General features: G+C 35.7%; 1 protein-coding gene across 1 annotated transcript in view; it reads right to left on the bottom strand.

Moving 5' to 3' along the window:
* NR5A2 (nuclear receptor subfamily 5 group A member 2) overlaps positions 1 to 13,251 on the bottom strand; it is a 109,070-nt gene that overhangs the window by 28,395 nt on the left and 67,424 nt on the right. The window contains exon 3 of the mRNA XM_070746426.1: positions 2,103 to 2,250. Within this exon, the coding sequence (XP_070602527.1) occupies positions 2,103 to 2,250 (148 nt within the window). The remainder of the gene's footprint in view (positions 1 to 2,102; positions 2,251 to 13,251) is intronic.

The following is a 13,251-nucleotide window of genomic DNA, read 5'->3' as shown; positions in this document are numbered from 1 at the left end:
GAAGAACCCTTTAAAATGGATATTGATTATGTTCATCAAGTGCTAAACAAAGAATAGATCAAATGGTGTACATAATCAATCACGTACTTTAAAAAAATATATTAATTAAATTAAATTAATACTAATGCTAAATTAATTTAATTTAGGAACTTTTTTTACTTTAAAAACGGTTTACCTTGCTTTCAAATATATCAACAAAATGATCATTTCATCCATCGAAAGAATAAAAAGGAAAATTATAAAAATGAAATTGTTTTTAATATATGGAATTCTAAGACATAAAGGCGAAGTCTTTATTCTAGAAATATTGCAGAGAAAACATGTATAAGCTTTCTTTCCACTGTCCACCCATGCTGCATACAGAAAAACCTTATGTCTACTATATGGAAGCTGAATGGGGAGCCAAATAACAGAATAGCAATTCTTCAGACTGAGAATATGCTCCAGATATCTGTTTAACCTGTTTTCCTGCAGTTCATGAAACAAAAAATGTGCCAGCATCATTTTGTCTGTTCCAGCAGCTGAACTCAGTTTTGCAGTATCAAAATCACTGTACTGGCAGCTTTTATAGGGAACAAGTTAAAGAACGTGATTGATGAATCTCTTGCTGGTGAGAAGCACATCATTCATTTGTCCTATCTATCTATCTATCTATCTATCTATCTATCTATCTATCTATCTATCTATATCTATCCCTCCATCCCATTTCTAGACTGCCATCACATTTGCACAACTCTGCACGGTTTACAAATAATACAATCAAAACCATAGATAAAAACAGAATTAAAAAGAACAATTGAAAAGTTAAAAGGCAGAGAAAACATCTTCAACCCATCAACTATCCCCAGGGTTGCATGATACGCTTAGACCCCATGTCAGTTGGCAGAACCAGGTTGTGACACTCTTCCAAAAGGCTCAGAGAATGGGGGTCTTCTTTACCTCCATGGTTCCATAGTTCCAACCCTACATGTGGAACTTTTGAACATTTGTTGTAATTGCCTGTCAGAACTCAAGGATGACTGGAGGTTTTCTGCATCTTCTACTTTATTGGGAACCTGCGCTCAAGGTAGTTCATCTCACCCATCCTGTAAATTATGTGTGGATTATCTCTCTTGCTTCAGTTCATTTGTCCCTCATTCATCTATCTTCTACTATTTGTTGCTCTATATCACACGATATTCTCTTTTGTTTACCTTTCTCTTACTTTCTGTCCTTTGCTATACAGACTTGTTTCTCTATTGCTCTCTTGTTTTCTCTATTGCTCTTTTTAAAAACACCTGTCAGAAGAATGTTGAGGTTAGCATACTATGTATCAGAAGCCTGGTCCTGGTATTTCATTATACTCAAGCTAAAATAGTTGTGGAAGTAAGCTGCCAGTAATCAATGAGGAAGGTCATGTAGTCAGACATAGCCAATAGTCGCTGGGCAGATTCCAGCCCCTTTTGCACCATTAACCCATTTGCCATGCATAGAATAAATCTATGGTTGAGAGAAAAAGATCACTATCAGATCTCAGTGAAGGACTAAGAATGAGATAAAAGCCAATGTCCTTAATAACATTTTAATTTTAGGTATTTTCAAGCACAATTAGAAAGATCCTTAGATGAGGTTTGAGTGTGCCTCATCTGTGGATGAATGTTGAGTGGCACATTTTATGCTCTCCTATATAATCCTATGAAATAAAACATCATTGGCCAGCAAGTCATTTTAAGGTCATGAACTTAAGGAATGAACCAGAACTCTCTCTTCTGATGTTATATTTCTATTCTCATCTCATTCCATTGCATAATGGAAAACTTTATAAAATATTGACTCATGTGGCTACTGAGAGATAGTATATGTCCAAAGGAAAAAGACATGGTCCTGTTCTGTTCAATTTTCAGAGAATAATCTTGTTGATGGGGAGAGTGAGAAGGGGAGAATGGGAGAAAAAGAGAAAGATGGTCAGAGCTCTTTTCTGAGCTCTTTTATAAAATTTCTAATATTTTGCAGAGCTGGAAAGAATAAAACCAATCTGCCTATAAAATTGGGAAAGGATTAAACAGCAGAACAAAGTCAATCTATTTTCATTTAAATAAAAATCAGATAATAAGGGTACGTACCTAAACTGAATAGCACCAAAAATTTGAGACACACAAATTCTCGTAGATCAAACTGTAGTGATCGTAGTTTAGCTACCAGTTCCTGTGCATGGCTCATGAGACTGTTGAGGGTGGCGCCGGCTTGAGAGGCGATTACGGAATAATCCACCTGTAAAAGGGCACCAGAATTTTGTTGACTGAACTTAACCAGGTATATCTTTTTTATTTCAAACATTTGTAAATGGGTTCATTTTACCACTGAAATGATGGGACACAAGGAGGACAAGGACAAATGCATACATGTGCATATAGTTTTCAATTCTGACCAGTTTCTTACCTGAAGAACACTGAACCAGACCCTTCAATTTTGATGAAAGTTGTCTCCACGCATTCAGTACTGAGTCAGCAATATATACACAGATCTACCTATTATATCTAACCCTATATCTATCTATAGAATAGGATGAGCTGAAAGGGACCTTGGAGGTCTTCTAATCCCACAACCTGCTCAAGCAGAAGAACCTATACCATTTCAGATAAGTGACTGTCTAGACTCTTCTTAAAAACATCCAGTAATAAAGCATCCACAATTTCTGGAGGCAAGATGCTCCACTGGTTAATTGTCCTCACTGTTGGGAAGTTTTTCTTAAGTCCGGGTTGCTTCTTTCTTTGATTAGTTTCTTGTCCTGCCCTCCCTCCCTCCCTCCCTCCCTCCCTCCCTATCTATCTATCTATCTATCTATCTATCTATCTATCTATCTATCATCTATCTATCTATCTATCTATCTATCTATCTATCTATCTATCATCTATCCACCCACCCACCCACCCACCCACCCACCCACCCACCCACCCACCCACCCACCTATCTATCTATCTATCTATCTATCTATCTATCTTCTAACTATCATCTAGCTGGCTTCCCAAAATTTAATCATCATTTCTGAGAAAAGGAATCAAATTGGCTAGATAACACCTGGCTTGGTTTTGTGAGGTTATTGTGAGGATAAGAAGAATTAAACACGTATCTCACCTATCTTATTTATTCTTTTTGTTCTCAAGAGGCAGGCTGAAATAAAATCTTAGCCTTTCAAGATAAACATACTGTGTACACATCTACATGCCCCTTACTGTCATGCAATGTGTTTTTTAACTCCACTAACTTCAATCTGTTAGTACCCGTATTTTTTGTAGTATAAAAGAAGCTGTAAAATTTTTTTCAGCCCTAACAAGGTTCTAAGAGTGAAGCAATTCTCCATGCTTCGCCTGCTTTTTTCATTGCTTCTCTCAGCTGTGCTTGAGAAGCTGTTTTTTATCTCACTCAAAACCAGCAAACTAATGTGCTGAAGTTGATCAGATTAAGGATGCTAGCCAGATGAATACCTGGTAGGCAGAATTCCCCCCCCTAGTTTCCTCCCCCAAAACTAAGGTCTTATATTCTGTGCATCTTATACTCCAAAAAATATGGTATATTGTGTCATTTGTATATACCACTCTGAGATAAAGTATGCTATTTGTAAAACTGTAGTATGAATACTATTGTTTATGTAACTAGATTATAACATCCCAACTCAAATGCAAAATATGAACAAGTTAGGGAATATTCTAAGGCTTGAACAAATATTAAAAAATAATAAATGGAAAAAATAAAAACAGTAAAGGTTTTGGTAATTGTAAAATCAACAGAAAAGTGTGGAGACATTTTAAAAGAGAAATGCATAGCTGAATGGCCGGGTAGTGAAAAGGAGTATTTTGAACTGTAACTTTTTATTGCAGAATGACTTTTTAAATCAACCTTCTACAACTTAATGAGTAACAAATGTGCTGGAATTCAACTTCCAGAAATAAGAAGTAATTGTATATTAACTGGAGATATGTTTATTTGGATGTTATGTTTAAATTAACTTCATGATAGTTCTTAAAGCTACTGTTCAAATCTACCTGGCATCAATGTAATTGTCTATTTTAAGACAATAGAAAGTATGGCCTTTTTTTCACAAGTTAGAAAACCAAGATAATTACATTTAGGTGGGGAATGAAAGCAAACTCAATGTTTTAAGTAAAGTTTATGTTGAGGTACCTTTCTTCTCCCTTGTTCTTGTTTTGCTCATGAACTATGGATGAAATCACATTTGAATATATAAAGGTTCACGTTCATTTCCAGCATAAATAAATGATCCTAAATACTATGGCAATTTAATACAATATTTGTCAGCTGTAACTAGCAAACATACCATAGGATTACTGCTTATTGGCTTATATGCTGCCAATTTCCTCTGCGCAATTTGTTGGGAAAATATATTAGGAAAAGGAACCAATTATACTTTCTTTCTTGCCTGCTTGTTTTATCTATATCCCATCTTTATTATTTTTATAAATAACTCCAATGTGGTAGTTGTCTATGGAGATTCTCAGTCATCCAGGTCATAGTTGTCCTCAAAGTAGTTTTTCAAGAGGCTTTCTTTGTTCTTCCTTGAAGACATTTCACTATCCAAGATGCTTCCTCCTGATGTAACATCATACGCTATGCTGCAAGTTTTAACCCTGCTGTTCTGTTCGGGTCGTATGTGACCCGAAGCCAAGTTTGAGTCCCTGTAAAAAATTTTCCCTGCATATCTGAAACTTGAAATTTCATGACTTTTCATCATTTCAGGGGTTCTCTCTATGAGAATTTTTTTGGGGGGGTGGGGGGCTTAGTTTTTGCTGAGCAAAAAAAGTTCCTAATGTTATGTTCGGGTCACATACGACCCGGACCGAAAACACTTCATTTGAAGTGCTTATGTTTGGTCAATTTGAAAACTTTTTTCACTTGGAAAGTAGTCTGAACATTTCTGCACACAATGATATGAAAATTGAAATGAAAAAATTAATCCTTATTGGTTTATTTTGCACATAAATGTGCCCCCCCCCGTTTTTGTGATTTTTTTTTCAATTTATGGATAGTTTTGCTTGCAAAATCCATTCTATTTTACTGGAGTTGGTGTGGGATTGGTAGCTTGAACATTTCTGAATATAAGAAAAATATAAAGGAACTGAAAAAAATGATTCCTACTGGTTTTTTAACATCAGAAATAAGGCCTCCCCCCCCCCTCGGCTGCTTGCAATCATTTTCACTTTTTATTTTTTTATGCTCCAAATCCGAAATATTCTTTAAAATCTTAGGCATTCATTTACTCAATTTAACAATGCTGGTCATCAAAAAATATTTTTGGGGTGGTGGCTAATTGTTTTCTGGGCAAAAAAAAATCATAACTTCAAATCTGTTTCTGTTCGTATATGACAGGACCAAAAATATTTTTTTTAGGTACTTGAATTTAATCTTTTTGAAAACTTTTTCAACTGGAAAACTAGTTTGAACATTTATGAACATAATGATATGAAAATTGAACTGGAAAAATTGAGACTTATATTTTTATTTTGATCAAAAAGCCCCTCCCCCCATCCTTTCTGAATTTCGTGTCAATAATTTATATTTTTTAAGGCTACAAATCCCTAAGGAATTTTCCCCCAAAAGGTTTGATATACTAAATTGAACATTTCTGAACATGAGAAAAATATAAATGAACTGAAAAAAATGGTTCTTATTGGTTTATTTTTGCCACAAAAGGGCCACCCCCCCCCCGGCCTTGCTGTGTGCCATTATTGTCACTGTTTATACATATTTGTCTATAAATATTTGGAATATCCTTTTGAAAATCAACCACATTGTAGCCAGATAACTAATTTTATGAAAGAAATCCATTTTACTAAAAAAAAGTATGTAAGTTTGAAATTAACAGCATAATTTTTATATAAATTGAAATAAATTTATATGCAAAATAAACCAATATGCATCAATTTTTCCAGTTCAATTTTCATATCATTATGTTCAGAAATGTTCAAGCTACAAATCCCACACCAACTTTAGCAAAATAGAATGCATTCTGCTAGCAAAACTATCCATAAAGTAAAGACTATTTCACAAAAACGGGGGGAGGCACATTTATGTGCAAAATAAACCAATAAGGATTAATTTTTTCAGTTCAATTTTCATATCATTGTGTGCAGTAATGTTCAAGCTACCAATCCCACACCAACTTTAGTAAAATAGAATGGATTTTGCAAGCAAAACTATCCATAAAGTAAAGACTATTTCACAAAAACGGGGGGGGGGGCGGCACATTTATGTGCAAAATAAACCAATAAGGATTAATTTTTTCATTTCAATTTTCATATCATTGTGTGCAGAAATGTTCAGACTACTTTCCAAGTGAAAAAAGTTTTCAAATTGACCAAACATAAGCACTTCAAATGAAGAGTTTTCGGTCCGGGTCGTATGTGACCCGAACATAAGATTTGTAACTTTTTTCGAACAGAACAGCAGGGTTTTTAAATGTTGAAGCTAGAACTTAGGAACCACTAATTTGTTTGATCATATAAGATGTATCTTGGATGAGAAGGGAAACATCTTCAAGAAAAAACAAAGACAGTCCAGTTGCTTCTTGAAAAACCACCTTTGGATCAATGTGGTATATTTACCTAATATTGCTTCCTATTTTTCCCTTCACAATAATCCTGTGAGGTGGGTTGGGGTAAGAGAGAGTGACTAGTGATTAATGTCAACCAGCTAGCATTAAGAAAAAATATCATCTTCTCTTTCTAATAATAAATCAAGATTTTCCAATGAAACTCATGAATACTGGAGCTGTACTCTTCCAATGATAATGTAAAGAGAAACCCCAGTAGATAGATTCTTTTACCCCGCTGTTTTCTGGTGGACTCTTCAGCACTAACTTCTCTTTCAGATGCATTTAATATTTGCCGAACCAGCAAATTTGTCTGGGAGGCAAGTCTTCATCTGCCACTCAGCCAGAGCCGACTGTATTAAATTTTTATATTTATTGACATTTCATTACCATAATTGACTGCACTTGGTTCCCTGGTAGAAGGCACGGGGATGCCTCCTAAGCAGGAGAATTGGTCCCCTGAGTCAGATTTGCAATTAAAAACAAGGCAGAATGGATTTTTTTTATTGTGTAAATATGATGAGTTGAATTTTCAGCTTTAGCTAGAGAATACGGAGAGCCAAGAAAACCTTTTTTTTCACGAGTGAGCAAAATTATGACTCAGTGGAAAGATGACCCCCAAAGGTGTCAATCAGTTTATATAAATTCAACGGTGCATGAAAAGCCCCGGTTAATGTCTCTTGGAGTGGGGGTGAGAGGGGGAGAGAGTTCCTGTTAAAGAGAATATTATTTCTGCTACCTAGTCAATGGCCTATTTGTCTATGAAAGAAACAAATCCTTTGGAGCTAATACTTAACTCAGAATGTATGATTGAACATCATGGAGGGGAGGGAATGTGGGCTGAATCCTGATGTTGATCCAGAGAGAAATTTTACTCAGGTATTTAAGACTTTATCCTTGACTGTATTTGTAGAACAATTCCTTATAGAACAACCTCTGTGAGATGATTTGTATGTTATAAAATTGCCATTAACAGAAAAAAGAGAGACTTGGATTGCTGTTCTGGGACCCCAAGAGACCATGTTGCAGAAGCTAAAGGATAATTCAGATCCCCCCCCCCCCTTTGAGATCTAAGAGGAATGACAATCTCAGAGTGGAAATGCAACACTAAAAATAGTTGGGATTTATAGGAGCTGCAGAGCAATATATTTGGACTGTCCATGGCTGGAAAAACTGTATAGGTAATCCTTGACTTGCAACAGTTCGTTTAGTGAACATTCAAAGTTACAACAGCACTGAGAAAAGTAACTTATGACTGTTTTCCACCATTGCATCCTCCTCCTGGGGACATGATCAAAATTCAGAAAAGTGGCAACTAACTCATTTATTATTATTATTATTATTATTATTATTATTATTATTATTATTAATTAGATTTGTATCCTGCACCTCTCCGAAGACTCGGGGCGGCTCACAACATATTTTAGATGGTTACAGTGTTTTGGGATTATGACATCATCTTTTACGACCTTCTGTCAAACTATGTTGCTAACTTAACAACTGCAGTAATTCACTTAACAAATATAACAAGAAAGGTAATAGAATCGGGCAAAACTCACTTAACAAATGTCTCAGTTAGCAACAAAAATGTTGGCTTCAGTTATCAAGGGCTACCCGTTTTCATCTTATTATATTCATCTTACTATTTTATAAGATGCATTCATCTTATAAGATACTATCTCCCAATTGTTAGGCATATTAAGGTATATTAAACATCTTTCAGCTGTGGCGAGGGGGTCGTTTGCCCAGGTCCGCCTGGTGCACTAGTTGTGGCCCTATCTGGACCGGGACTCACTGCTCACAGTTACTCATGCCCTCATCACCTCGAGGTTCGACTACTGTAATGCTCTCTACATGGGGCTACCTTTGAAAAGTGTTCAGAAACTTCAGATCGTGCAGAATGCAGCTGCGAGAGCAATCATGGGCTTCCCAAGGTATGCCCATGTTACACCAACACTCCGCAGTCTGCATTGGTTGCCGATCAATTTCCGGTCACAATTCAAAGTGTTGGTTATGACCTATAAAGCCCTTCATGGCATCGGACCAGAATATCTCCGGGACCTCCTTCTGCCGCACGAATCCCAGCGACCGATTAGGTCCCACAGAGCTGGCCTTCTCTGGGTCCCGTCAACTAAACAATGTCGTTTGGCGGGACCCAGGAGAAGAGCCTTCTCTGTGGTGGCCCTGACCTTCTGGAACCAGCTCCCCCCGGAGATCAGAACTGCCCCCACCCTCCTTGCCTTTCATAAAGCTCTTAAGACCCATCTCTGCTGTCAGGCATGGGGGAACTGAGACATCTCCCCCAGGCCTATATAGTTTATACATGGTATGTTGTGTGTATGCTTGCTTTTAATAATGGGGTTTTAAGTGTATTTTATTTATTTATTATTTAGATTAAATTATTAGATTTGTTACATTGTCTTTGTTATTGTTGTGAGCCACCCTGAGTCTACAGAGAGGGGCGGCATACAAATCTAATAAATAATAATAATAATAATATTAAGAAAATATCAATGGAATATGATATCAGATAGGCAAGGAATTACAAAGTTCAGCTATCTTACCCCTTTCCAAATTCCATCAAGGAAAGGTTTTTAAAGTTGCTACGGACAGTAGAAGTGAGCTTCTAATTGTTAATAGTTTAATTGAAGGATGATAATGATTATACTGATACGTTGTTAGAAAATTATTTCCCTAGAATAAACCGAAGTGGGAATTGGAAGTTAAAATTAATGATCCATGTAGTTAATGAGAAAGTAGAACTTTATTTAATTATTTCTTGAATCAATCTATATATTACTCTCCATATATTTCTTGTAATAAAAATAAGAACGGCTTTGAGACAAATCCATATTTGTGCTTATTTCATTGTTTTTACCTGTGGTTTGGTTTCTTATGGTTCCATATTTATAAAATAATCAGCTTCTTGACACTTTGACCAATACCTGGGTCTGGAATAGTTTCTATTTCATAAATGTAATGTATTTTTTGTTCATTTTAAGGTTCTGCAGTTTTTGGGTTTTACCCCAAAGCATATTGGAATACAGTATTTTTGAAGGCTTTCTCCTTTTGACAAATAATTTCAATTCAGAAGAAACTAATTCATTATTCCATAAAGTCAAATCTGCATTTCAAGAATATATTATGTAAATTATTTAAATTATACAAAAATATATTTTTTCAAGATCTTTAAAAAAAAAAAAATTTCCAGCAAATAGTTTGGGGGAACAAAGCTAAGGCTTTTCAAACCTTTTTTGTGAAAAGGAGTTCAGTCTATATAGGGATACAACCTACACAGAGACAGCAGGCAGAATAAAATCAGCTTTCATTAAATTAATTAAAATTTTGATGACTTATACAATATACGATGTCTGTCATTTTAACATGATATGCCAATAACAGAAGATAATTAATTAAGTTCTGCGCAGACCTCTCCCTCTGGATGATGTTAGAGAGGTTGCTAATTAGTTCTAATATGCAAATAGTAAAACTGATAACTCTTCAAAGTGATATAAAACATCTAGTATGTTTATGGACTGTGACTATATCAAGAGAGAAATTTTAAAAAAAACCTAGCCCCTACTATACACCTCATGAAATGAAGGTTGGTATAAAATTGTTAATCTGCATGTAAGCTTCCTTTGTTTGTACTTAACTAGATGGATATATTCATGGCTCCTGTTTTGATTTATTTAACAATTTTAAATCTCTCCTTTTCACAGAAAACTTTCTTCATTTCAGCTGCTCAAGGATAACTGAGCTGAGGATAAGTGACTAATTGAGTGATCTAGTATACTTCCATGATGAAGGGTAGATTTGAGTCTGGCTCATTCATTAAATAGATGGATGCATAAAGCTGTTTTTGTCTATAGTTTTGTCTATAGTAAAGTTGTGGCCCATCAAGCAAACAGCATCACACCAGCCACATAAGAAAACTGCTGGCAAAAAATCCCTCAGATTCAGATACCAAGCACAGTGGGTTCATCCTGCAACTCAGTTCTATTGTCTAAACAAAACAAAGCTTGTTATTGTAAAGAGTGCCTATGATAGTTCTTGCCAGGTGCTAGGACTAGATTTTGAGATAACAGTCCCATGAAACAGAACTTGAGGGGCTTTCCAGCTCTTGTTATCTGCTTGATTATGGGCTCAACAGCTGAAACAAACAGTGTGAACAGTTCATCATTATTTTGAAAGCTGGCAGCAATGTATGGGCAGCCTTGTGTGAACATATGTTGGTGTCAGTGGCTATTCCAAAATGGCACACATGTGATCAGATCCATGCATACTGCATCATATGGCAGAAATAAATCTTGCACGCCTAGAAACATGGAGTACAAGGGTAGTACGAAATCAGCTATTTCAGAATGGAACAAAAGGAAGGAAATTGTCTCTCTCTTAGGGGGCCATTTGTTCGAAGGCTGGCCCTGCCAGAGGCTGTGTAAATGAGGAGCTTTATTCTCAAAACTACAAGTTTCAAGAATAACAGTGGTTTAACTAAGTTATGCCATGAAGCATAACTTTACTACAGGACTGTCTCGCTAAAGTTAATCAACAAGTCAAGCATGCTACATGCACTATTGTCTAAGACTGAGGAGATTTAGAAGATACTGGGAAAGGATAGAAAGACTGCTGTACCAGCACAATGTCAGCTGGCACCATTTTGCAAGAAGAAAAAACATTTACGCACTCTCAATATCATATGGACCAATTTACCATTCGGTTTGACTAAAGGGACCATTCGTCTGCTTATGGATTAGCCTAGGAACAAAGTTTAACAGGTAAGATCTGGAGTACAGCACAGTAGAACGTTCTGTAGATCTTCCAACAACCTAGGGTGGTGTAAAGAAAAAGTGAACCATGGCAAAGTTTTATAATGTATTCTTCAAAAGTGGGATAGTGTGTATGCGATTTTGTATCTTCTGTGCACAAAATATATTGGAAGGTCTAATTATTAAGTTAGAGGAATGCTAGGCATTTATAAAGAACAAGGACCTTTATTCTCAGATTTCTGTATATTCCAGAATTTTGATAAAGAAATAACAGGGATGAAAACAAACCAAGTTGAGCTGGGATCCCTCTCAGAGTAATAAGAGTAGCAACTGTATAGTAAATGTGGCATCTGCTGATTCAACCTTTCCGGGATGGCCCTAGCTGATAATAGGGAAACACCAAGAGAAGATTGCTGTGCTGACAACTGCACTGGAATTATACTCTGCAATTTGGAGAAGAGTTTTGAAGGTCCATGAAAGTTGAAAGCTCACTCCGGTATGAATGAGGAATGTACATTTTACAAAGAACAGAACCCCCTTTTGAGTCTGCGGAGAGGGGCGGCATACAAATCCAATAAATTATTATTATTAATTATTATTTATTAATTTCAGAAACAGCCACTGCAAATGGAAGTATTTATTGTAACAGTGGTAATGAGAGAGAGTGGTCCATGTGTAGACTCACATTTCTGTTTGTCAATCCCTGGAAGATTCTCAAGATTGCATTACCAAAACCATCTCTTTTTTTAAAAAAGTATTTTTAACAAAATCTTTAAACAAATAAAATGGATATTCTTATTAAAACTCTGAAATACAAGCAGCAAAATGAAAAGTGGGAGTTTAATCAATTTGGTCTTGCACATTTGGTGAAAACAACATCTGTCACTATCACAATCCTATGTATTTTTAGTCTTCCCCCTCCTCCAAAAAAAGATTTTAAAAATCCATGTTACTGTGTAAATGTTGCCTGTCCCTAATTTAATGTCAGATCGGGTGGGGTAAGAGATGCAAAATTTGATTTCAAGGAACACCTGAAAGGTCATAATCCTTAATGTCAAAATTAGTACTATATTAAATTTGCTTATTTCCTCTTCCATTCCCATCCTTCTTTCCATTTGTATTTATAATTAAATTTTAAGTTTCTGAAAGAGATTATAGGATGACTAAAATTGAAAATGAAATCTACGCAGACTTCAAGGTTACTGTGATGAATGCCATCAGAAACATATGTGATGTTGGGTTGAAAATAGCTTGACAAGGCAGGGCCAAAAGTGAAGCTAGTCTGATCTAGACATGATTTTGATTTAACTGGAGACTGTATCTCCGCCTAGGAATAAAAGAAACAAACATTTCTCAAGATGCCTTGAGTTTACAGTCAGTGCTTGTGCCTATTATTTAAATGTGACTAAATACTGTATGATGTTGTAGAAATCTGTACTCCTTTATTAATGGCTTTGAAAGTGATTTGTGGAACTACCTGGCAGTGTATTTTATTTGAATAAAAAACTTCATAGCACTTGGAAAATTGTTCCATACAGTACAATTTCTGAGGCCATCATTTTTAGTGTTATAGATTATAGCTGGGTTGGGACTACATCACCCAGAGTTCCCAAACAGAACTGCTTAGGAATTGGAGGCACTGTAACTGCAACATGTCTAGACAGTATTTGGTTCGGGAAAGTTATAAAACTTTATTGATTGATTTGATTTTTTTTCTATAACCACAGAGAATCATTTGCTGAGATGGGCAGCTATAGAAATTGAATAAATGAATAAAGATTTCTTTTAAAAAAATCATTTTGGGAGGGGGCTTCATAGGTTTTAGGGGATGACATGCTGCCTTAAGCTTTTCAAGGATCAAAGGAGCCATTTCATTTAAAAATATTTTTATCACAT

The sequence above is a fragment of the Erythrolamprus reginae genome, chromosome 3, assembly GCF_031021105.1.
Source record: "Erythrolamprus reginae isolate rEryReg1 chromosome 3, rEryReg1.hap1, whole genome shotgun sequence".
Taxonomy (NCBI): domain Eukaryota; kingdom Metazoa; phylum Chordata; class Lepidosauria; order Squamata; family Dipsadidae; genus Erythrolamprus; species Erythrolamprus reginae.
Note: the sequence above shows the minus strand (reverse complement) of the source record. Positions and strands in the feature narration are given on the sequence as shown.